Source organism: Pseudogymnoascus verrucosus, assembly GCF_001662655.1.
Source record: "Pseudogymnoascus verrucosus strain UAMH 10579 unplaced genomic scaffold scaffold_49, whole genome shotgun sequence".
Taxonomy (NCBI): Eukaryota; Fungi; Ascomycota; class Leotiomycetes; order Thelebolales; family Thelebolaceae; genus Pseudogymnoascus; species Pseudogymnoascus verrucosus.
In genome coordinates this window covers 1-25,258 of record NW_017263700.1, presented here as the reverse complement: position 1 = coordinate 25,258, position 25,258 = coordinate 1, and the positions used below count along the sequence as shown (strand labels likewise).

The 25,258-nt window shown below is 52.9% G+C and overlaps 6 protein-coding genes across 6 annotated transcripts; 3 read left to right on the top strand and 3 right to left on the bottom strand.

Annotated features, from left to right (window-relative positions):
* Positions 1 to 4,184: 4,184 nt before the first annotated feature.
* On the bottom strand, positions 4,185 to 5,355 carry VE01_08731 (uncharacterized protein). Its single transcript, XM_018278150.2, has 2 exons — positions 4,943 to 5,355; positions 4,185 to 4,883 (listed from the first exon to the last, which is right to left on the bottom strand). Exons 1-2 carry the CDS (start codon positions 5,018 to 5,020, stop codon positions 4,440 to 4,442), a joined length of 522 nt encoding a protein of 173 aa, XP_018127124.1. The 5' UTR covers positions 5,021 to 5,355; the 3' UTR covers positions 4,185 to 4,439.
* Positions 5,356 to 6,119: 764 nt separating this feature from the next.
* Positions 6,120 to 8,286, top strand: VE01_08730 (uncharacterized protein). The gene is made up of 4 exons (XM_059464000.1): positions 6,120 to 6,651; positions 6,711 to 7,623; positions 7,699 to 7,866; positions 7,940 to 8,286. The coding sequence occupies exons 1-4, from the start codon at positions 6,292 to 6,294 to the stop codon at positions 8,008 to 8,010; spliced, it is 1,512 nt and encodes a 503-aa protein (XP_059319409.1). The 5' UTR covers positions 6,120 to 6,291; the 3' UTR covers positions 8,011 to 8,286.
* APE2_1 (Aminopeptidase 2 mitochondrial) lies at positions 8,151 to 11,720 on the bottom strand. The gene is made up of 4 exons (XM_018278148.2): positions 11,366 to 11,720; positions 10,954 to 11,298; positions 8,961 to 10,890; positions 8,151 to 8,910 (listed from the first exon to the last, which is right to left on the bottom strand). Exons 1-4 carry the CDS (start codon positions 11,503 to 11,505, stop codon positions 8,416 to 8,418), a joined length of 2,910 nt encoding a protein of 969 aa, XP_018127085.2. The 5' UTR covers positions 11,506 to 11,720; the 3' UTR covers positions 8,151 to 8,415.
* Positions 11,709 to 15,606, bottom strand: VE01_08728 (uncharacterized protein). The gene is made up of 2 exons (XM_059463999.1): positions 13,867 to 15,606; positions 11,709 to 13,581 (listed from the first exon to the last, which is right to left on the bottom strand). The coding sequence occupies exons 1-2, from the start codon at positions 14,522 to 14,524 to the stop codon at positions 12,047 to 12,049; spliced, it is 2,193 nt and encodes a 730-aa protein (XP_059319407.1). The 5' UTR covers positions 14,525 to 15,606; the 3' UTR covers positions 11,709 to 12,046.
* Positions 15,607 to 15,797: 191 nt separating this feature from the next.
* On the top strand, positions 15,798 to 19,046 carry VE01_08726 (uncharacterized protein). Its single transcript, XM_018278146.2, has 5 exons — positions 15,798 to 16,448; positions 16,497 to 17,012; positions 17,066 to 17,091; positions 17,148 to 18,219; positions 18,272 to 19,046. The coding sequence occupies exons 2-5, from the start codon at positions 16,792 to 16,794 to the stop codon at positions 18,708 to 18,710; spliced, it is 1,758 nt and encodes a 585-aa protein (XP_018127156.1). The 5' UTR covers positions 15,798 to 16,448; positions 16,497 to 16,791; the 3' UTR covers positions 18,711 to 19,046.
* Positions 19,047 to 21,665: 2,619 nt separating this feature from the next.
* Positions 21,666 to 24,270, top strand: VE01_08725 (uncharacterized protein). Its single transcript, XM_018278145.2, has 4 exons — positions 21,666 to 21,723; positions 21,879 to 22,025; positions 22,087 to 22,100; positions 22,151 to 24,270. Exons 1-4 carry the CDS (start codon positions 21,688 to 21,690, stop codon positions 24,243 to 24,245), a joined length of 2,292 nt encoding a protein of 763 aa, XP_018127083.1. The 5' UTR covers positions 21,666 to 21,687; the 3' UTR covers positions 24,246 to 24,270.
* The last annotated feature ends 988 nt before the right edge of the window (positions 24,271 to 25,258 follow it).

Below are 25,258 nucleotides of genomic sequence, written 5' to 3'. Positions count from 1 at the left end.
GCGGTGTCGTCAGCGTGCGTGCGAGGATTGTGTGGTGGGGTTGATGGACCATCCCGGACGTTGGAGGTGGGTTGTGGACGGTTGTGGAGGAGAGCACATTTTTTTGGTGGTCGGTGAACGTCAAAGCACCATAGCACCCTACCTGTGCGGTGTGGTTGGTGGGGGGGCAAGGGTGGGAGGAAACTGGAAACTGGGGAGGTTTTGGGGAAGGGGTGTGTGAGGGGGGGGGGGGTGTGAGGGGTGAGAGGATGAGAGGATGGGAGGGGGAGAGGAGTGCGGAGTGCGGTGTGTGGTATACAGTTGGTGGTGGCCAAACTTACTACTCTGCTGTTGGTCTTCATAGGGTCAAGTGGTTGATAGTTGGTTGATAGTTGGTTGAAAACAGTATTTTATCACCTCGATTGGAGTTTCAAAATACAACGGTGAACCCGTTAGCGTGGGCGAATAACGGGCATCTAGTGTGTATGTGGAAGGTGATGTGCAGCTCAATTGAGCTTGGGGAGCGCCGTTCACAGTCCTTCATAGTCCTTTATAATATAAAGAAATTATAGGCAAGAGCACGGGGACAAGTGTGGGCAAGTGCGGACCGTGGCAGTGTAGGCTGAGTGGGAACCAGGTGACAAGTCGCAATTCTCCTAGAGAGTACTGCTAGAGAGTAATTGGGAAGGAACAATGCCCAGACCAGACCATGAGCATTGAACCCCATTTGATGCGGAAGATCTAGTAGGCGGCATAGTACCACGTGTGATACTTGTTTTGAGCTATGTCCATTATGTCCATAGACTTACATACGGAGTACAGTACTTACTTACCATGGGTGGTAGGTGGGTTTGGTGGGCTGAATGATGCATCTACAACATTACTGGCCCTTCCTCTTAGCCTCACTCTCCTGCTTGGAAAGTCGTCGACACTTCAAGGTTAGGGTTTGCTGACTCCGCAGATGTTTTATACCTGGAAGTGTACCGATCTTGAGCTCGAGGGGCAAGGTCAGGCAGGTACGGGATAGTAAAGTGCCAAAGTACGTGGGCTGCAGCGTGCATCTTGCTTGCATACAGGCCGATAGACATACATGCGCCTGCGCCTGCATCTGCACAATGGGATACTACCTGTATGTAGGGAGTATGGTATATCACAGTCTTTAATATATCACAGCACAGCCAGCAAAAAGTACGGCTGCAGCATCCCCGTCCAGTACCGCACAATTCAGTACCAACAGTGCGGAGCGCTGTACGAGATCTCGTACCTTACTCACTATCCACCTGTGCCCTAACTAAGGCAGGCAAAGAACTCGACCGGCTTGGGGGAACAGGGGTGGCGCGTGGCATGCCGACGGATAGGCTTTAGTTGCGATTGGGGGTTTCATGTTCGAGCTCACCATTTGCGCCATGATCTATCCTTTCTTTCGACAAACGTTCTTTCGCCACCCAAATGCGCGGTATACTGTATGCACAGTATGCACACAATTCACCGTACGCACAGAATGCACGGAATGTACAGAATGTACAGAATGCTCACAGAAATGGCTGGTGCCGGGAGTAAGGAAGTTAGCAGTTTCTTGGTAGTTGAGTAGTGATGTCCGGGACCTCTGTGATAGTGATATGTGGGGGTCCGAGTTGTCATTTGCAGTGCACGAGTCGTGCATACCCTTTCCCCCCCTCTCACAGCCCGTCTTTGCCTGCCTCATTTAGGCATTACGGAGTATTGGCATCGGCCAACGCGTCTGCATTTTCCCTTCGCGGGTGGCCCTTTGCTTAGCTGCTTGCTGCTCTCCCAATGGCCGTGCTCGGAGGTTGACGGATCGAAGGCAAATGAATGTACTTCGTACTCCTGCACGCTACACGGTACGAGCGTCGGGGCACTGACAGTGGACCTACAGTAGACCCCAAACCACGTTGAGTCTTGGCCGGACCACCTCAGCGCTAGCAACGCTCTCGTCCCGGTCTTAGGGAAGCTATACTGGTAACTGGACGACGAGAGGGCGACGGTGTGAGATCTTCTCAGCTATATGCCTCTAGTTAGCAGTTAGCATCATGAATAGTGGCACTTTTCCAGATACCAAGGCCACAAGAGGGAGGTTGTGGCGGTTCCCTTCGGTGTTATACTTACCGATCTTTGCTTTAACTTCCCGTTTCCCGTCCTTACTCCATGGAGTATGAGCTCAGCAGCTTACCAAAGAATTTGTGACCCGAAGATAATCCGCCGCCACGATAAAATGATGGAGAGAGTGCCCAGACACTGCTCTCCGAAGTTTGGCTCGGATTGCTCAGATTGCTCAGATTGCTCAGATTAGATATTTGCTCAGATTGCGTCGAAGTGCTCACAAAAAGGCCAAAGCGAGTCTCTCAAAGCATAGTAGTATCGTTTCAAGTATGTACCCGAACGTACCGTTGGCCAAAGCGTCCTCTATCACGTTGCCGCTCTGACGCAACTTTCACCCAATCCACTTTAGCTGGGAGAACATTATGGTACAAGTGCAGTATGTAGAGACACCCACAGTGCTCTTCGGGACTCTTCTCACTCTCACCTCCACTCTACCTACTTTCGCACTGATGGCACTGATGCCAATCCCCGGACATCACCGTTGTTATAGCACGGTTATAGTACAGCTATAGTACAATTACAGCAATACATACAATAATACCACAATACGATAGACAGCAGACATATCATGATGTGCCGAATTTATATTGCCCCTATCCACCACCGAGCATGCAATAACAGCCCAGTCCAAGAATCGCAGTGCAGATCCACGCACGGCAAGTGTATACATAGCGTGAAAAGCGAAAAGTGAAAACGCAGCGACGTCCATCTACATCATCCGCCCGCTCTGCCGAAATTTACTACCGGGGATGATGCTTCGCAGGGTCTCATCAAATCAATTACCCAAAAGCCGGTCCGTCCAGCTCCGTCCCTCCCGAGGATAGTACTTCGCAGGGTCTCATCAAATCAATTACCCAAAAGCCGATCCCGTCCAGCTCTGTCCCTCCCGCCCCCAGAACCACGAGCATCAGGCCGATAACACCGCTGGCATATAACCATCCCGCAGCAGGCATGTTGCCGCTTCCCACCGCCGCCGACACGCTTTGGGAGACGGCCGCATGGAGTCCCTGCATGCCATCATCATATCATATTATAGCATGGCGCCCAGTCAGTGATCCGTCAGCCGCGGCTGCATTGCCTCGCGTAGGGACCTTGATAAAGCCCTGACATACCCTCCCACCACCACCGCTGCAACGACGACGATCAAGCGCCCGAAGCGGCGGAATCAATCTCTCCCACTCTACGTATGCGCCTGCGTATGCCTGACCCCTCCATCCCTACCCTCTCTATTGCAGAGACCCTCATTGCCCCACCATTGCTGCATGACGGGCCAGAAAGGCTATATTGCCAGCGACGATAGCGCTTACCGGAGCATGACAAGCTGTCGGCGATGCGTGATCGGCCGTGGCATGGCCAGAATAGCAGTTGCTTGCGGCTGGCCGTGTGCTTGGTTGGTAGGCACGACATCGGGGCTGTGCAATGGGGGCGGGCGGTGTGAGACGGGGTGCCAGGACTGCAGGAGGTTGTGCGAGTTGATCGGAATGCTGCGGTGTGTAGGTCTTGAAGCGAGGGGGACCTCGGCGCTGACACTGGCGTGAGAGCTTAGCTTTGTTGCTATTTCAACGGTGTGACGGGCTCGAGGATAACGCGTTGCACGAGAGTGACACCAAGTTATTACTGACGCGTCTCCGCGTTTGGGTTGGGATGAGATTATTTGCTATCAAACTGGTTTCTTGAATCTATGAGATGGCCTAGATTCTCATTGGTGGTCCTCATTGGTGGCGTTTGGGTTGAGAGGTTTTATCATATGTCGCCGAGTGGCTTCTAAGCGTTGCCCAAGACACTAACTAACACGTTTCTGTGGACGTTCGGATTAGAAAGCATCATGCTATTTGCGTGGTTTCGAAACATCAAACAACCATGACGCGTTTCTGGCAACGTTTGAATTGGAAAGTATCACATGCTACTTTTTTAGGTTCAAACATCGTCTGTGGCATCCTATGACGCGTTTTTTTGGCGCTGTTCGGATTGGAAAGTATCATATGCTGCCTTAGTGGTTTCGAAACATCGACCATGGCATTCTCCGGTGCACGTCTTCATTTACTAAAGTCTTGGTGGAAGCAAGCAGGTTTTTCATTCTTCGGGCGCAGGTGATGAAACATGCCATTGGAATAAATACTAAAGACGGCTTAAGCTATCGACTTGAATATTAACCACACATGGACTATTATTAAATATCCCACATAGTAAACCACGAAGACAAACAACTTCACATCGCAGCCACCACAAAACAATCGCTAATACCCCGCATCCGAACGTCACACGGTGTCCTACAGGAACTTGACCGCGTGCACCGCGTGCACCGCATTACCACCCCTCCATATTTACAGAAGCACTGTTTACAGGAGCACCAAAGCCGCCGCAAAGCCACCAGCCAATCCCATCCCGCTGCTCCCCATATTCACCATCGCGGCGCCTGAGCTGCTTGAAGTCTGGGCCGCCGATGTTGGTGTTGAGGTAGTCCCCGTAGTAGGAGCTTGCGTAGTTCCCCCAGTCGTAGAGCCGCCGGTGGTAGAGGCGCCCGTCGTTGCCGCCGTCCCCTTGCTGGAGGAGGAGGAGGAGTTGCAGACGACCTCGGACGGAACCTCGACTGGCGGGTCAGCGGTGGCGCAGATGGACTTCGCGTAGGCGATGGCGGCGTTGCGGCCGGCCTCGTCGCATTTGTCGATGAGGCAGCAGGCGATGTTGCTGAGGAAGTCTTTGTTGCTGCAGATGCAGTTCGTGTTGAGGTTGTTGCAGCCGGCGATGCTGGAGCCGGATGTGAACTGGGTGACGCAAGGTTTCTGGGAGGGACCACAGGTTAGAATGTATTTGTCTGTCTGCTGGCGCAAGGGGGGCTTACAGCACAGTCCGGAACACCGCCTGCTGCGGCGGTGACGCTGATGAGTGCCGCGAGGGCGATGACGGCGGAGGCGCGCATGTTGGAAGGTGGCTAGTGAGCTGTATGAGTTTTAGTGGTAGAGGTTGCGATCGCAGGAGAGTGGTGAGATGGAGTTGGAGACGTTCAATTGAAGAGATGAGGTCAATTTGGATATTGAGGGACCATCCAGGCACGGCTAAACAGAGGGGTGCAGGGTCTAGTCAGTACAGTAAGGTCGTCTTACTGTTTTTGCTGGGCCATAATTGGACGGGTGCGACATCCCCTCCCGAAATTCGGTGGTCTCGGCCCCCCGAAGTCTTACATCTCAACCATTGTCATTTGCTGCTGTGATACACTATGAATTACTGAGAAAGGGTAGGTCTGCATAATTGGGGATATGATTACAACATATATATTTTAAGGGGTATTTGATTCTTATAAAGCAAGGTGCGACGTGATTTTCCCTTGAATGTTGACAGGCTGGCCGCTAAACTACTTACAGTGACAAGTGACAAGGCTCGGCCGCTACCTTCTAGCAACTCTGGGGAACCTGGGGTAGTACGGTAACACAGGTGACAAAACGGCCACTGATGGGAAACTTAGAAAAGCCAACATAGCACTAATGTAAGGTCGATGTAAGGTAAACAATCGAGACATTGAGAAATGTTGATAAACGCTCTTATTTCTAAATCGGCTGAGGTAAGGGATCCCATCGGAGTTAAGGTCCAATCGATGTAATACTTGACAGACATTTAGGTGAGCACGGTCCAGAAGCGGTTAGTCGTCAATGCCTCAACAGTGCTACAGCTGTCTTCGCCGCCCTTGATGGCCGACGGATGATCAATCTCATCACACGGCTTTCGCACAGCTTCAAAAGGAGACGCAGTGCGCAGGCGGTCGGCGCTGCTCTCTGCCTATTTTCCCTTATGCTCCGATACCGCCTTGATCACCATACCCGACCAGCTCTTCGACAGAAACTCGAGGAAGGAAGCTTTTGTGTAGACGCGGCAAGATGGGTCTCTGGATTCTGGAAGATAAGGTGATGGACCATGTTCCGGGTATGCGCATTTACACCTCCACTATAGATATCTAGAACTGATGATGCGGTAAAGGCACCACTAGATATTTCGATAAGCCACATCCGCAGGAAGCCGGTCGAGAAGATGTATCCCATCTCAAGTGCGATACAAGTGGAGCAGATCCGATTATTCTCGTTCCGCAACCCAGCGATGACCCGAATGATCCTCTGGTATGGCTTGGACAATCCGCGGGGTAGCTTTCAAAGCTAATGATAAGCGCAGAATTGGCCGCTGTGGAAACGCGATGTGATAATGTTGGTATTGTCCCTGACGGCAATCTTCGCAACGGCACTAGGTCCCATCTTAGCTGCGAATACCTTGTCGATCTCAGAAAAATATGGAAGAACAGTCACAGATGGGGCTCTCCTGACAGGATATTTCCTGTTGGGGGTTGGGTTCGCTGGAACCTTCTTCGTGCCCTCGGCGAGGAAATGGGGCAAGAGGCACTTGCTAATCTTTGGGACTATACTGCTGGTTGCCTCGAGTGCCTGGGCTGGCGCCGCCGGGCTGAATTATACGAGTATGCTATGGGCCAGGATCTTTCAGGGCGTTGCCAATGCGCCCTTCGAGGCTCTCATCAACGCAATCGTGGGAGATCTGTATTTCGTTCATGTATGAACCTCAACTCCTTCCCCTAACCAATGGGTGTCTTGAGCTAACGATGGTAACAGGAACGCGGCAAGCGTATGGCACTAATGAATTTTGCCCTCTTCGGCGGTGCATTCTTCACCCCCATCCTCGCGGGTAAGATCTCAAACAACATGGGCGTGCCGTGGATTTTCAATTTCGTAGCCATATTCTGCGCGCTGTGCCTCCCAGGAATAATATTCTTTGTCCCAGAGACGGCATACCGACGCGACCCGCGCCTAAACACAGACATGCTAGCAGCCAGTGAAAGCACTCAAGATGTGACCCTCAACTCCGGCCTAGAACGTACCACAACGAATGGCGACGGTAGCGGCAGCGGCACCAACGGCAACGAAAACGAGAAATCCGACGACACCCCCGCCTCAACAGAAGCAGCCATACCACCCTACCTCTACCCCGGCGCCGACACCCCCAAGCGCACCTACATCCAATCCCTCAAGCCCTTCAACGGGACCTACACCGACGAGAACTTCTTCAAGATCCTCCTCCGTCCCTTCCCCCTCTTCTTCCACCCCGCCATCCTCTGGGCCTGCCTCATCCAAGGCACCCTGATCGGCTGGACCATCTTCATCGGCATCCTCGTCGCCTCCATCTTCCTCGGCGCGCCCAACTACTGGGGCGAAGTCGAGAGCGGGTACGCGTACACGGGCCCCTTCATCGGGGCTTTAATCGGCTTCCTGATCGCAGGCGCGCTGGCGGACTGGAGCGCCAAGTTCATGACAAGGCGCAATGGGGGGATTTATGAGCCGGAATTCAGGATCGTGCTGGTGATCCCGCAGCTGGTGTTTGGGTGTGCGGGTCTATACGGGTTCGGGATCGTGGCGACGGATTTGACGAGGTTTCATTGGGCGTGGGCGGTTTTCTTTTACTGTTTGGAGGTTATGGGGATGGTGGTGGGAGCGGTGGCGAGCTCGCTTTATATCATTGATGCGCATCGTAGGTACCCCCTTTTTTTTCACACCCGTCATTCACTCAACCGCTGGCGACGAGCTTGCTAACGCATCGCCTTAGGTAACATCGCCATCGAGGCATTCACGTGCCTCCTCATCTTTAAGAATTTCTTCAGTTTCGGGCTCACATTCATGGCCTTCAAGTGGGTGAGCACCAACGACACGCGATATGTGTTTATGGTCATCTCGACCGTGCAAGTCGTCGTCTGCCTGCTCAGCGTCCCAATGTGTAAGTTCCCCCCGTCCTCCCATCAAACTCACAGCGCCGAGTTCAAAGCTAACCCTCCTCTCCTCCCCTCTAGACATCTTTGGGAAGCGAAACAGGAGCTTCTTTCACAGACACGATATCCTGAAGATTACGCGTCTGGATTAACTGTTGCTCCTCGGATATGCGTCGTTAGAGGCGTTTGCACGGTGTTAATTGGAGCAAGGGAACTGGTCATGGCTAGGGCATGACAATAATTTCTGTCGGGATTTAATTCGTCGAGGGTTAAAAGGGCTAAACAAATGGATGGGCATAATAATCTAGCAGTAGTCTTCTCAGTCCCGGCGAGGGCCGAGCGCTATCAGCTATCAATCTCAACCCCACTCAAACGATATATTTTAATCCACCTGATCCCCAGAGAGAAGATTCCCATTATAAATAAATACTAACTAGCTTAAATAGCTTGCGAAATCCACCGCATCTATGCCAAACGTGACCTTCCTTATAGTAGTTCACCCTGACGCCGCATCCAAGACCCCCCTATACGGGGGGCCTTCAAAGACCTACCCAAATTTAAAGCTCGCTTTTCACCGTAGGAGCGGTATACCCATTGTCCTTAACCCACTTCGCGACATCCTCGCGGTCCCTCTCCAACCAGCTGCTCTTAGCATGGATAGAGTCCAAGCTCTGCGCCAATCCCATAGCAAAGCCCTTGGTGCTCCTCTCCTCGAAGAACGCCTCAACCTTCGCCTTCTGCTCCAGGCTCGTGAAGCTGGATGTGCAGATCGAGACCATGGAGCCGAGCATGGAGAGGCCTGCCGGGAGGCGGCGGGCAAGCTCGTCCCAGTTCACCGTCATCCACTCGAACAGCGCGTTGATGCCGTCGGGGTGGGTGCGAAGCGCGCTGATGGGCATGTAGATGTCCTGCTCCTTGACCTCGTCGCTGATGGAGAGGGCGAGGGAGCGCTGGATGAGCTCGGGGTTCTTGGCGCGGCCGAGAGAGCGGAGGGCGGTGTTGCGCTCGTCGGTGTTGACCGAGTTGCGGTAGACGCCCAGGATGGTGTCGTACTATTTTGGTTAGTTATGGACTGGTTTGGGATGGGGGTTAGAAAGCTTACCTCCGCGACACCGCCGTATTTCAAGACCATGGCGAAGACGCTACCACGAATGTTGGGGTGGATGGCAGAGTGGTCACCCTTGGAGAACTTGGCAAACATGTCCTTTGCCGCGTCAATGATAACCTTGTCGCCGGCAAGACCAGCGCTACCAAAGAGCATGGCCTTGAACTGCTGTTCAATGTGACCATCAGACTCCTTGAATTCCCAGCCGGCCTTGTGGGCCTTCTCGCTCACGAGCTCTCTGGTGAAGATTTCGATCGACTCCTTGACCTTCGGGTCTTCGAAGACCCATGCGCCTTGGATGGCAGCAAGTCTCGTGATGATTTCATTCCACACAACAAACTCGGTCTCGCTGTTAAAGCCCTTAAGCAAGTTCAGGACACCAGAAGTCTTCTGGTATCCGGAAGTCGCAAGTGCACCAGCATCTGCAATCATACCAGCACGGTCCTCGACAGTCAGGAGACCACCCTTGGCAGCCTCGCCGAGCTTCTTAAGACGCTCTGGCGTGTAAGATGTGCGGTAGATGTTGGTGTGGTCGGCGTTAAGCTTGAAGAAATCGTTGTTGGCAAGGGGGAAAGACTTCTCGCGCTCAGTGAGGGTGAGGGTCTCATCAATGCCATCCTTGGTGCGAAGGCTGAGGAAGACAGGGTAGAGAATTTGGTCCTCCTCTGGCTTCACATCGGCTGTGCGAAGGAAGCGGTTCTGCTTTACGTGAATGCTCTTGTCGTCATTCTCGGTCACGGTGATGACAGGGTATCCAACGTTCTTAGTCCAGATGTCCATAACCTTGCGGACATCCTTGCCGCTGGCGGTGCTCAACGCAGCCCACAAATCACCAGTTTGGGTGTTGCCATAGGCGTGCTCTTTGAGGTAAAGTCTGATGCCCGCCATGAATACGTCCTCACCGAGGTAAGTAGAAATCATGCGCAGAACGCAAGAACCCTTCGAGTACGAAATGGCATCGAAGATCTGGTTAACCTCGTCGGCGCGCTTGACAGGGACCTCGATAGGATGACTGCTGCGAAGCGAATCAAGGCCAAGGGCACTTTGGAGGTTGTCGGTAACATATCCTTGCCACACCTTCCACTCTGGGAAGAAGATGTTGCACGAGTACCACGACATCCAGGTAGCGAATCCCTCGTTGAGCCACAGTCCATCCCAGAAGTCCATGGTAACCAAGTTTCCGAACCACTGGTGAGCAAGCTCGTGCTGGACAACTTCGGCGACACGCTCCTTGGTAGCAGCACCGCTGGTCTTCTCGTCGAACATCACATCAACGACACGGTAGGTGATGAGACCCCAGTTCTCCATAGCGCCAGCAGCGAAATCTGGAATGGCAACCATATCCATCTTTGGTAGTGGGAACTCGCTGTCAAAGGTCTTCTCGTAGAACTCCAGAGTGCGGGCAGCCAGCTCCAGGGAGAATCGGCCGTGCTCGATGTCCTGGTTAGGGGGAGCGTAGACACGAACTGGCAGTCTGAACTTGTCGGTCTCGATATAGTTCAGCTCTCCAACAATGAAGGCCAACAGGTATGTGGACATTAATGGCGACTTGTTGAAGGTGACAGCCTTCTTAGTGGTCTTGGTAACCTCCGACGTGATATCCTTCTCCGAGGCAACATCCATGTTGCTCAGGCAGGTAAGGTTCTTGTCCGCAATAAGCGTAATGGTGAAGGCAGCCTTCAGCGCCGGCTCATCGAAACATGGGAAGGCCCTCCTGGCATCCGTGGGCTCCATTTGAGAGGTTGCGAGTATGCCAGTCGATCCATCCTTATTCTTGTATGACGATCTATAAAAGCCAGCCATCTTGTCGTTAAGCTCGCCCGTGAAGGTCATCTCGAGCTGTGCCTTGCTGCCAGCTGGGATGACCTCTTTGAACGCAACCTTGGTCGTCTGTGTGGATTCATTGTATGATAGTTCGGGGGACGAGCTAGAGGGCAGAATGGTCAGTTACAGTGCAAAAGAGAGTAAACAGACAATGCGGGGTCCTCACGTAATCGTCTGGTCCCCAGAGATCACCTTTGTGCTCTTGATATTCAGCTCCAGGGTGTTGAGTGAGACCGAGGTGGTGTCCTCCACGACGTCCAGGTCGATAATGACATGCCCCTCATAGGTGAAGTCCTTCAAGTTTGGCTCGAGAGTCAAATGGTAATGTCTTGGGATCACATTCCCAGGCAAGATCTCTCTTCCCTGTGTAACGTCCACAACACTTCCCACAGCGGCTTCTCCGTGTAGTTTGCACATTTCGTGACGTCGGTAGGAGCAGTGTCTGGCCGAGGTTGCTTTGATTATATTCCTGGTATTTGAAAGTTGTGGCCGGTTGGAAGGTAATGTTGTCCTGTCCTCTGTTAGTTGGGTGGGCGCGGGGTACCGGGCAGTAGCAGGGCTAGCTTCTGTCTACATACGTTGTCTTGGAAAGAGCTCGATAGGGCAGGTTGCTATTGGTGAGGCCGCGCCGTTGAATTGGGAACCTCCGGAGAGCTGGCCGTATATATAGCGAATTGCGAACAGTCAAATTGACCAGTGAAAGAGCAGAGGCACGCATTGACTATGAATAAGAAAGAACAATCACTAAAAGGAGAGTGGGCGCGACTTTGGTCACGATGCGGGTGTGTACAAGCAAAACGGGGTGCAACTAGACCATACTTTGTGATCCTACCCCGTCGGGAAGACGCCGCCGACATCACACCTAACATATCAGGCAAGACATTTAATTTCTATATCAAGAGCAAAATAGTAGAAAAGTTACTCGTCATAAATTGATATTATTTTAAGTGAGTTATTTTATCCCCGTCGAATCAAAATATCCCATGTAGAGAACAATAGCAAGTAGCCCATGCTTTGGGCTCCTTTGGCCATTGTGCTCCAGTTGTTGAAAACGCCGGAAAATGCTAAGCCTCACCAACCACCACCCCGTATATGTCCATGCCTTTCCCTGGTATCATCCCCTTGAAGCGCCCTTGATTAAAATGATTGTGATATCGCGAAAAATGATTGTGTCGTAGAATCGTATCGCCCAAACCGTTATTGTCAGTAACGATCGGCGCCTTCTCCCTTGCGTCGCCTCCCGTATGTATAACTCCAGTTCAGTAAGCCTCTAGGTCCCCCAGTCTGGCTGCTCGTCTCCGTCGATGCGTTGCGGTGCGTTTAGATTTGGGATTAGCAACCACATCCGCCATTGATCTCTTCCAGTCTAGCCCGGCCGCCATATCTTCCATGTCCTCATCGACCTCCTCACTATCATACATGTCAACCTCGCGATCTCGTTTCCGGAAAATGCTTTCATGTTCGTATGATCGACCAAATCCGCACTTCTCAAACTCCATGAGCCCACCTCTAGAGTTGTCGTGTACGCCGACAAAAATGCTTTGCCCATCTGGGGAGAAGGCGGTGCCAGCAATTTCTCCAAACAGATCGAGCGTCTGCTTTGACTCGTATGTCTCAGCATCGATGACTGAGATGATGTCTGCAGGTTCCGATGCTAACAGCACCCTCTTTCCGCTCCCTAATGGGGAATATTTCAAGCTCCGTACGCCGGCCATTGTTGAGGAAATTGTTGCCAATGGATTAGCCTCTCCGTGGCTTGTTTTCCACATCCTGGCATCCCAGATTTTGACTAGTTTGTCCTGGTGTCCGGTTGCGACGTGCCATCCGTTATCCGCCCAGTCGCAGGCAAATCCGTAGTCACAATGCCCTTCGAGCTTCTGAAGAATTTCTCCTGTTTCCGCATTGCAGATCATAACATCGCAACTGTCTCCGACAAGCACTCGAAGTCGGTGGTCCGGGCTCTGGGCTGAGCAGTTGATGGGATGTTCATAGTGGTGGTACCTTGTGAACTTATTGGTGGTGCAGTCTAATGTGCGGATTCCGTTATCATTTGAAACGATGACGGCTTGGGGAAGACCGCTCTGCCGATTGAGGTTGATTTGGATGTGATTTGTTATGCAGTTCGGATGATCTACAACAAGTCCCTCGATGTGCTTGGACTCCGGTCGACTTGATGCCTTCATGCCATATTCGCCATGAAAGCCGCCGGCAATGAGAACACCATGGTTGGCAGCAAGAGTCGATATTTGAACGCCACCCCAGGCCGGCCCGTGCGTACGCTGCACTTCTGGCTCGGAAAGGTTCATTGCAATGCAACGCTGTCCGTAATTGGGATTTGTCTGGATCACGCGATATGATCCGGTCAGGAAAACGTTGTTCCTGGAGGTGCAGGCAACAAGGTTCCGTAATTGAAAGTGAGGGAGGTCCATCTTGTGCTTAAAATTCATCCGGCGAAACTTGAAGAAATCTTCGCTGTCGTCCTGGATACACGAGTCGCTGAGAACATGTGGCAGCCAGGGTGGCGGGGTTAAGTTGTGAAAGTTTTTATAACTCGCGATCCGCATCCTCCTGGCGTCTCGTCGCTTGACCTCCAGTTTTTTCCAGTTTATCCCCTGGATATCACACCTTTCGCCTCGCAAATCCGTCCTTCGGATTTCAGTTGGCATGGATGTTCCGAACTCGCGCAAACGCTCTAATCGAGGACCTCTGTTTGCCTTCCTCGATTCGGATCTGATAGTGAGGCTCCAGCGGAACAGGAAGTCGGATAGCGTCATGTTGTCATGTGAAACTTCGACTTGTGCGACATTAGCTGGAGGAACATTGAAAGGTATATCAACGCCATTCATGACCTCAAAGATGCCAGCAATACCAGACTGTGTTGAAGTATTCACTGGTGGAGAAACGTGCGAAATATGAGTTAAAGCCTGGCCACCAGGTTCCAAGAGTGATGAGACGGCACCCAAGTCTTCCGCGTTGAGAGGCATGGATACGGCAGGCATCGAACCTGCATGGACAAGTTGGCTTCCAGTACTGGAGGAAGGAGCAAAAAGCACAGGACAATAAAAAAGAAGTGAATTACCTTGGTCATAAGCCGCCCCGTGTGGTACCGTTGGTTGTTCGCCTTGCTCTTGCATGCCTTGGATGTGTTGCAAGGTTTGAAGTTGTTGCAGGTCATGAAGTTGTTGCTCTATATGCTGCAGTTCTGGATGCTCGTGCTGAGTATGCTGTATTTGTTGTGTTAAGCCTGATATCTCATCTAATAAGTTTGAAATCTGATAAGCCACCGCACTGGCACCAGGGCCGGGTTCCTGTGGCCACGAGGGTTGCATGGTGTCTGACTCTAATCCGACGGCAATATTGGAGGACTCATGCTCCGAGATGGCATGGATTTGTGGAATTGAGAGTAAACTGGAGTTTTCCTCGGCTTCGGGCGGAGCCATATCTGTGTCGAGATCAACGGACTCGGTATGAGCTTGACTGATATCCAGCTGAACCCCGCCATCTGACAGCATTCCCCCTTCGTCGTCGCTCATGGGATATGGCGTAGATTCGTCTGGGGTGGATGGCAGTTCTTGTATCTCAAACCCCGCAGGCTGAGTTTCCCCGCTTTCGAGCATATCAGATGGTTCGCCGAAGAGGCTGACACCATTATGGTTGTCGTCGTCGAAGGTTGGGCTGAGCTCCCCGTCCAGAGGGCTCCCGGGTAGACTGCCGAGCATGACGATCGTCTCCCTCATTGCCGGGGGACACGACGAGAGTGTGTTTATCGTGAACCGACGTTCGAGTGAGTGGTGCGACGTCAATGTAGTGACTGTCGGAACCGGCTTGGTTGGCCGCGGGCGGGGAGTCGAAGTGAGACGCAGGTCAGTTGGGGCTGTCGCAAACCACCGCCACCTCCACCACCGCGCCTAAACGTGAGTACGAACCAAAGGCGTGGATGACGTGAAGATCAGTTTGTGAATCTGCAATAGACATAGAAGATGAGTTGTCGCGAGGTCACTGGGGACATGTCTCTGACTGTAGGGGCGCGCTGGCCAGTAGCGATTGGGTGCCTGTGATGTGGCGGGGAACGCCCACTGGCTCTTGGAGATGGATGGGGATAGCCAGCCTCGTCAGAGACATGCGGGCCGCTACTCGTAAGCCCCGAGGCAAGATGACTGACTGAAGCGCGAGTTTTGGCCCCAGAATTTCTGTACGGAGACCACAGAGACCACATAAATACACACAGACTCTCAGCCCTCGGCGGTGGTGGCGACAATAACCTGTAATCGGCCAGGAGAGCATTGCGCTTTCCTTTACTGGGCGACGTGGGGGTGAGGATGCACAGTACAGTCAGTGGGGTAGTACTTCCCCCCGTATTCCAGCTCGCCGATGCTAGAGTACTCTTGATATTCAACATCCAGCTCTTTTGTCTCACATTCATCTCGCACTGGACATGTTGTGCACAGTGCAGTTTCTGTATCGGCAACTGGCAACTGGCAACTATACTTCACTTCACTGTATCACATCGCAGCTCCCCGTACCATCAAATTCCTTCTGAGAGACCCAGCGATCTGTCAGATGAAGACTTAATCTTCGAATCTCTAAAGGATGCGCGGCCAGGGTGATATGCAGGAGAGCTTATGCGGAAACAGGCTGCATGCAGCTGATGGGATCACACTCTGTAAGGATGGCGCAGCCTGGACCAAATATATCGAGCATCCCGCCCGATGCGACAGTACATGCTCTATATCCTCCCTTGGCTTACTATCTCTGTTCCAAGGAAGTAAACTGGGGGCTGTTGGATCGGGCTGGATCGGATCATGGGTGTTGAACCTCCTCTGCTTGTGTGCTTTTCCTACGGCTTCATACTCTTGAGAGGGACCCCTATTTGAGTAAGATATAGCGAGGACGGCTCACGGCGCATTGTCGGTGTACATTACACAGGAAGCCAAAATCTTGATTTAACGCCCACACCACGTACACCTACGCGTTTATAACTCCCCGGTTGCCCTTGTGTGCTGAGCGATATTTTACCATCCAATCGTAGTTTTGATTTCCCACAGCTCAGCTTTCACGATGGCTATACATAGGGCTTTTCTAGGTCGTAACTGTGGTTGTGACTTGGAGCTTGGGTCGTATCAGCCTCCAGACCGCCTCCCCCTCCAAGAAGTGATATGTGACAGTCGCCGCATCCTTGACGGATTCCCGAACCGGGTATCCGTCTTTCGGTGCAGCCCGAAAGAATCCCGTAACTTTTTATTGGGTATTTTGTGCCGTCGATTATTAATACTACGGTATGCGGGGACAATAATATTATGGGAAGGAGTGATGCTCGAAGTATTGTTGGGTAGATTTGGCAACGACTCTCAGTCGTACCTTCCATTTATATTCGAAATTACCATATAAAATAGATAAATTGTAGTTTATCCATTGAACTTGACGATATTCATGTTATGTACACCGATAATCTCCCGTCTAACACCAAGGCGGCTTTAGCTCACTTGGGAGAGCGCCAGACTGAAGACAACTTCAGCTCCGATATCTGGAGGCACTGTGTTCGATCCACAGAAGCCGCAATCTGCGAGTCGAGGATCACCTCGATTAAGAACACTATATTTTTTTGCCTTTTTTGCCGCTCGAGCTATCCTTTCCCAACGCATCTTCAGACATAGCAAAAAGGTGGTCTAGATTACTTACTCCACACTGTCTAAAATTAATGTGTTTTAGAAGGGGCGGTTTACACGCAATCATTTTTGATGAGGAGGGGCTAGGACCAGCGATTGTGGACCGACCTGCGATAACCCTCCCCCTGGGCACCCCCATGTCCCAAAACGCCAGCCAATTCACCCGCCGCTTGAGGCGACCCCTGTCGTTCCCAAAATATCCCCAAAGTCAACGCCTCCTAGGTCACCCAGCCCTCAAAAACGTCCTCCCAATCTGTTGACGGAACGAACGACGACTACCCTCAAACGACATTTTGTTGGCTGTTAAGGGTGTACGCGAGGAAATATGCAGAGCAGCTATGATAGTGCTCAAAGACAATTCGAGTGATGATGCCAACGGGTACTCTGTGCCCAGGTATCCGACGGGCGGTTGGCGGCGACCGGAGGAGCACGAGGACTTGATGGAGGATAAATTGGGAGACGGCAAAGATATGGCGTCGTGGGCAGGGCAGCCATCCATAAAGGGCTCTACGGAGTCCATGAGGATGGCTCTGTTGACCATGTCCCTAATTGGGATCCAGTAAGCTCAGCTGCTCAGATTCGGGGGGATAATTATGCTGATAGCTTTTCTAGGTTCACATGGGGAGTCGAGATGACTTGTAAGCACCCCAATCGCCTTTGTTTATTGACTATAGAATGCTAACACACCATACAGACTGCACACCATACCTCCTCGCACTCGGGCTCACGAAAAGTCGAACCTCCCTCGTCTGGATCGCAGGCCCCCTCTCCGGCCTCATAATGCAGCCCATCGTCGGCGTGATCGCGGATCAATCGAAGTCGAAATTCGGCCGGAGGAGACCCTTCATGGTCATTGCGTCGATAATCGTTTCGATCTCGTTCATCGCGATGGCATGGGCGAAGGAACTCGTGGGGGTGTTCGTGTCGGACGAGGAGAAGGCAAAGACGTGGACAATCGTGGTGGCTGTATTTAGCATCTACGCTGTGGACTTTGCCATCAATGCGATTCAATCCTGTGGCCGCAGCTTGATCGTCGATACCCTGCCTATTCCCAAGCAGCAACTCGGATCGGCCTGGGCGAGTAGGATGGTCGCGGTGGGACACCTGGTTGGGTACGCGGCGGGGACAATCGACCTCGTCTCTATCTTTGGAAAGGGCATGGGCGACACGCAGCTGAAGAAGCTAGTCCTCATCGCCTGCTTCATCTTGATGTTCACCGTCGGCGTGTCCTCCTGGGCCGTAACGGAGCGCGTCCTCATCTCCGGCAAGTCCTCCGACGCAACAACAAGCGGCGTCAAGGTCGTGCGCAAGATCATCAAGACTATCATGCACCTCCCCCCCCGCATCCAAGCCATCTGCTGGGCGCAATTCTGGGCCTGGATCGGCTGGTTCCCATTCCTCTTCTACGGCAGCACATGGGTTGGTGAGACGTACTTCCGCTACGACGCGCCTGTGGATGTGAAGCAGTCGGAAGACGCGCTCGGAGACGTCGGGCGCATTGGAAGCATGGCACTGGTTGTGTTCTCCATGGTCACCTTCGCAGGGGCGTTCCTCATGCCTTTCTTCGTGCGCTCGCCAGAGGAAGACAACTTCACGCCCCGCCCACCGAGCAGCATCGCTAAGCTCGTCAAACTCGTCACTAAGCACAAGCCTGACCTGCTCACAGCTTGGTTCATCGGACACTTCATGTTCGCCGGCGCCATGATCCTCGCACCCCTCGCATCATCCTTCCGCTTCGCCACCGCCCTCGTCGCATTCTGCGGACTGTAAGCCCCCCCCCCTTATCTTCCAAGTAAGACACAACTAACCACCCCCCAGCCCCTGGGTCCTCGGCTCCTGGGCCCCCTTCGCCTTCCTTGGCATCGAAGTAAACCGCCTCAGCTCCGGCGCCCCCCCCACCTCCTCCTACCGCCGGCGCTCCGACGCCCGCCGCTCGGACTCCTTCGAGCTTCTCCGTCCCTCGTCCGCCTCTCTCCTCCACCGCGGCGGCGACGAGGATATCGCGTCCACGGGGGAGCTGTCGGGGATTTATTTTGGGATTCTGAATATCTATACGACGTTGCCGCAGTTTGTGGGGACGTTTATTTCGTTGATTGTTTTTTCGGTGCTGGAGCCGGGGAAGAGCCCGGAGTTGGCGGGGGGGGAAGGGGGGGAAGTCAAGAAGGAGGGGGTTAATGGGATTGCGGTTTGTTTGTTTATTGGGGCGTTGAGTACGTTGGGGGCGGCGTATGCGACGAGGCGGTTGAGGTATTTGTGAGGGGAGGAGGGGAGGAAGGGAGGAAGGGAAGCTTTTGGAGGTGTCTACAGTACGATAGGTGTGCTTTGGGGAGCGGGTAGGCTGCGGCCTTTTGTAAGTTTGTTCGCAGCGGGAGCATTTTTTTTGTATACTATGATGCGGTCATGGCTGCGGCGGCGTTTGGAGGGATACCACTTGTAGCGGCGCGATGTTGGTGGGGAATACAATGTGTATATGATGTATCCTTTTGGTCTGTTTGTGCTTGTGTCCTGGGATACTCGACTGGAGGGACTATGATGACTTACTGCTACATTTCTTAGGCTCTTGACGAAGCTATACTACGTGCCTGGATAGGAGGCAGCCGTTTATTGATCGTGTTCATGTGATATTTTTCCAACAGCTTACCAGCACACCTTCCTAGAGCTCTCGACGAAGCTATACTACGTGTCTGGACAGGAGTCAGCCATTTATCGATCGTGTTCACGTGCTGTGCTTCGACAGCTTACCACCACCCTTCCTGGATAGATAGGCACGTATAGCTTTCTCTTGACCGGGAAAGCTATATACTGCGTGCCTTGAGAGGCAGCCACTTTCTCGTGTTCACGTGCTGTACGCCAACAGCTCACCACCATTCTCCACATATCCTCTTGGCCACGACAGCTATAGCTTGCCACCTAGCTACCCATTTCTAGCTGCCTATTCGCAAACACACGTAACCACCACCACCACCACACGTCCAGCTGATTCCACAACTGCGTATCCCCTACGTACATCCCCTCGTAACATCATCATCATCACCCCGCCTAAACTCCCTACGTGCCGATCCGATCTCCCCCCTTCCTCGCCACCATCATACGTTCCCGCCTCCGGGGAAACTCTGCCCGCCAACAGCAACCAGTGCCTAGCACGCACAAGCTCACCCCTCCCGTAGGCCGTGGCGTCGGGTTGGCGGGGGATGTTGCATCGCCCGCCAACCGCGGGCGTCTCACGGCGGTATTGCGGAGGGTTGAGTCCGTGGTGTGTGGGTTGGAGGGGGGACAGACGGGCCAGGGGAGGGGTGTTGGGGATGATGGGGAAGCTGGGGGACGGGTGGGAAGGAGGGTTAGAAGGGTTAGAAAGTTGGCAGGGCTGGTACTGTTCTGGATAAAAGGAAGGATGAACACATTGCAGTATTGGTCCTGGCCGGTTTCTAGTACGGCGGACCAGAGACACCCAGAACGCACTGGTGCTACCGTACTGCACCGTACTACTGTACTGCACTACGTCTATCAACAGCTGAGCACATGGCAGTTCAGGGATGGCGGTGTGGAAGCGCTGATTGGTGGGGATAGGCGTTGTTTGGGGCTGTCAAACTGCGTGGGTGGGAAGCGAGGTGCTGGGGGGGGATGGGGGAGCCACGAGGGATTGTGTGGCTAGGGGAGGTTTTGGCGGGGAGGGATCGGCTGGGTGGGTGTGAGAGAGGGATTAGGGGTGTTGGATGGATGGAGGTGGGAGGGAGGGTTACGGGTGTAGTACGGAGGTAGGAGATAGTATTTAGGAGGGAGAGTAGAGGAGAGGAGAGGGGAGGAGAGGGGAGGAGAGGGGAGGAGAGAGGAGGAGGGCAAGGAGGCTGTGCGATTTGTTAGGAGCCACAATTTACTAAGTGTGTAATCTGTATATGGCTGTGGTGGTATTTTAGGTGCTGTTGGATTAATCAGGATCAGGCTGTAGAGTTACTCGTACCAACAATTGTGACCTGCAGGACGCATACTACTACGCCGACTACTACTACTCCGACTACTGTACTACTCGACTTTTTACTGCTTACTTATGTGTGTACCTTACTTTAACTCTCTACAAGACAAGTGCACGACTCTCCAGCCCTCTCCAGCCTCTCCAGTCCCTCCAGCCTCTCTCCTCTCTCCGTCCCAACAATCCCCATTACCCATTAATCGTACCACCAACCATGCACTCAGCACTGTTCGAACTTGGCCCCATTTTAGCCTCTAGTGGCCCCAATAAACCACCCCATAAACTCCCCCATACACCCATACACCACCCCCATAACAACGCCTTTCGGCTGCCTTTCTCCCATTCCTCCTATCAATTTGGAAGGATCCCCTCCCTCCTCCAAGATCCCTCCTCTAACATTAAATAGACTGTGGCTTACCTGATTCTAGTACTCTACTCTTTCTGCAGTACTGTGAGCCCTTGCTACTGTATGATTACCACTAGTAATTCTTACTAAAACAAGGTACATACTGCCTTGCTGCTCCCCCCATACTATTCTAAAGTACCTCCATACCTCAACCCCCCCAGTCCTCCCCAGTTACTCTACCACCTTCCACCATTCCACCCCTTCCATGCACCACGCACACTCTCCTCTCTCCTCCTCCACTTCTCCATCCCCCGCTGCTTCCTTCTTCCCTCATCCCTTGCTCCATGCTTCCATCCCATTACAAAGGGTCCACCTTTCAACTCACTCCTTCCCGAGACACCACCACAACGGAAGCCACACTCCACCATAACCACCGAAACCAAAACCAACAACCAGCCCTCCAACCATCTCTGCCGCCCGTTTGCTCCCCATCTCATGTCCAAGTCCTTGTCAACTCGCTCATCTATCTTTACCTTCCATCAACAGCATCCATCTCCCACCAAGTAGCAACAGGCTCTCCCCCCATTGACGCCATCCACACCACCTGCACGCTCCAGCCCCCAAAGCTGAACAGGCAAAGAAACCGCTCCCACAACCACAGTCCTCCCCGCTTTGACAACCTCTCCTCCGAGTCCAATTCTCCTTCCCCGGAAAACTGGCAAGGGCAAGAATAACTCCTTCCCCATCGACCTTCAACAACTGCATATCGCGAATTGAGATGAGCACAGCCTAAGCTCCATCCCACCTGCCTCCGGCGAAACTGTGTGTGACGTCCCACAGTGGCCGTCGCCCGCGCCCCTCAACCGACTCGATCACGCACCCCTCCGCGCACCGCAACGCAACGCCACGACCGTCGTCGCCATGACGGGCCTGTTCAGCAAGTTCAAGACCGGCACCGTGAGTCTCTCTTTTCCCGTTTGTCGTGTGCGCCGATGACCAATGGCGGGGCTCTGCGGCGAGGGCGGGTTCGTTTTGGGACCCCAGCTGCTGGCTTTGCGATGCGGTTTTCGGGGGTTTTTTTGGGGTGGCTTTGTGTGCTGACGGAGGGCTAGGGACCGTCAAGTCCGGGCCAGAATGCGAATGCGTCGAAGAAGCAGCAGCAGGAGCCTGTGGTGGAGTTGACGCCGCTGGAGAAGATGTTGCTCAATGCTGGACCTATCCGACCTGATGGGAGCGATAAGTTCTTTGGGATGGAAAATGTATGAGACCCCCCCTTCCATTCCACACAGGTTGCGCAGTTTACTGACTTAGGCAAAATAGTTTGGAAATACCTGGTTTGTGATTATACTTCCGCAGGCGCGATCGCCTTTCTGACATTGTACAGTTATTGCAATTCAATCGTTCAAGCTCTATACTACTCCATACCATTCCGAGAACATGTACTACAATACCCCCCTCATTCGCCTCACGACACCCCGAACGCAAACCCAAAACCCGTTATATCGAGCTCCATGAATGGAGGAGCAGTTCACCCGCAAACCGCAAAGGGATTGTCGGCAGCAGAAGCAGCGAAGCGGCGAGCGGCCGTAGCGGCAACGCCACCTCCGCAGGCGCCCCCGGGTCAAGTTAGACCAGAAGATAAGCCAGACTCGCCAGAATATAAAAAGAAGCAGGCCATGCTGGCAGGGCCTATCGTGGATTTGACGTACGAGAATGCCCGTCAGTATGGCATGGAGGAATCCACCTTCACGGCGTTGAAGGACATTTTCACGACGCTCATACAGTCACAGACGAGGATGGGTATACTCAGCCCACAGAGGTTTTTGGAGATCTTCAAGCGGGACAATGAGATGTTCCGCACTACCATGCACCAAGATGCACACGAATTTTACGGAATCTTGCTCAATGCTGTGATTACAAATGTAGAAGAAAATGCGAGGAGACTCAAAGAACTAGAGCCGCCCAAGAATGAAGAAGCTCTGGGCGACGGCATGATGTCGGCTTTTGCTAATGCGGCGTCGGCGATGGGCCTATCAACTGGTGCTCAGTCCCCTGGGACCGGATGGGTTCATGATATCTTTGAGGGTGTTTTGACGTCTGAGACTAAATGCCTTACTTGCGAATCTGCGTCTCAGCGAGACGAGACATTCATTGATCTGTCAATCGACTTAGAACAGCACTCGTCGGTCACGTCCTGCCTCCGGAAATTTTCTGCGGAGGAAATGCTGTGCGAGAGAAACAAGTTTCATTGCGACAACTGTGGTGGGCTGCAAGAGGCTGAGAAACGCATGAAGATCAAGCGGCTGCCGAAGATCCTGACGCTACACTTGAAGAGATTTAAGTATACCGAGGATATGACGCGTCTGCAGAAGCTGTTCCATAGAGTCGTGTATCCATACCATTTACGTATGTTCAACACCACAGACGACGCAGAGGATCCGGATAGGCTTTACGAACTCTACGGCGTTGTTGTGCACATTGGTGGAAATGCATACCACGGTCATTACATATCAATTATCAAGACAAAAGATAGAGGCTGGTTATTATTCGATGACGAGATGGTCGAGCCCGTTGATAAGCACTACGTGCGCAACTTCTTTGGCGATAAGCCGGGAATGGCATGTGCGTACGTCCTGTTCTACCAGGAAACGACGTTAGAAGCTGTTCGCAAGGAGCAAGAGGCCGAGGGTGTCGACGAGGTTGCGATTGCTACCGAAGAAGCTGGCATCCCAACCACGCAACCGCAGACACCCGGTGCGAACGGAAGCCTGATCTCGAGGCAGATGACACTGCCTCCGACGCCGGCCAAGGACGAAGTACTACCACCCCTAGCCCATGCACAAACGAACCCCACACTATCGACTTCCCCTGAAATGCACCCAGCGGTGCCAGACACAATAGCACAGTCCCTACCATCGCAATTCGAGGCGCCCAAGAAGGCCGACCGCGCAGCCGCGAAGAAGGAGAGCAAGGAGGCTGAGAAGGCGAGGAAGCAGGCTGAGAAGGAGAAGGCTGCAGCCGATAAGGAGAAAGCCAAGGCGGACGAGAGGCAGAGGAAGGAGCTCGATCAAAGGCGCAAGGAGGCGCAGAGGACGCAAGCTGAGGCGCTGAAGAATGCGATGAACGCGAGTAAGATCTCGGCGGCTGAGGATGAGGAGAAGCGCCGGCGCGAGGCTGCGTCGTCGTCGTCTTCACTAGCGACTGGACCGGCCGATAGCAGCAGCAGCAACATCAACATCAACAACAGTAAGAAGGAGAATGGCTTCATCAGCGGTCTGACCGTCAACCGCAATCGCCCGGGTGCGAAGAGCATGAGTCGTCGGTCGCTGGGATGGCTGAAGAATGACTCGTCGAAGGGAGAGGTGGCGGTGGATGGCGATCAGGCTATACCGCCTATCCCGGATCGGTTGGCGAAGCCGGCGAAGGAGAGGTTTAGCTTTAGTTTGGGGAGGAAGAAGAGTAATCTTTCGCCGCAATAGTGAGGTGGGGGGTGGATTGAATGGGATTGAATTGGATAGGGGGGGGGGCGGGTTGTATGCAGAGGGGTCTGGAGGTGGGATGGGGAAGTACATATATTTGTGAGCATGAGGTGGACCGCTAAAAGTACGGGAGGGAGGGATCTCTGTCTGCCTTGTCTGTTCTGTCCGCGCTGTCAAAGATTGCCGCGCATTTTTATGGTCGAGGCGTCGTTGGACATACTTTTGAGTGTACAGCATTTTTATTCCGAGCAGAGGAGTGGCATGAATGATGTTGGGGGGAGGGACTTAATATTAGACAGTATTATGTAGCACACAGGACGCCGTGGGGTGGGGGGATGCATGCATGCATGGCCAACCCCAGCAGACGGGCATATGAGGCACTGAGGTGTGTGTGTCTGTTTTTGGGTTTGAAAGTGGGAGGAAAGGAAGGGGGTATATTGGATAGGATAGGATTGGTTTGGGTAGTAGAGATGATATTGGAATAAGGAAATATTGTCCGATTACCACCGTATCACCTTTGCCTTTCCTTCCCGCGTGCTTGATTCTAATAATTTATATAAAACTCGATTTTGTGAATTTGAAAAGATGTTTCATTTCGTGACGATTCGTTCTGCTATTGTAAAGGCTCCTTCCTCCCCCGCCCGCCAGCACCCTTTGTAACGCCGTGTTTGTGTGTATGCCATCGCTGTGTTCCCGTAATTTGTTTATAGTACAGTTTTTCCAACCAAAATCTGTTCGTATTATGATACCCGCAACTCGCGTTTCTATGCGCTCGTCCTCCGCCCGCTTGATATCGTTGATAGGGTGGGCCGTCCTAGCCCAGCCTGATGGGGTATTATCCGAGGATTAACTCGTAGACTATGACGAGGAGGTTGATGCCGATTAGAGGGACTGCGGTGGGTGTTAGCTAGCCATCCATCCATTCATCATACAACTGCCAGCCCCTCTCTCCTTTCCCTCCCTCTCTCCCACGCCCCAGACCACCCACTCAGCCGCGCGCACCAACAATAGAA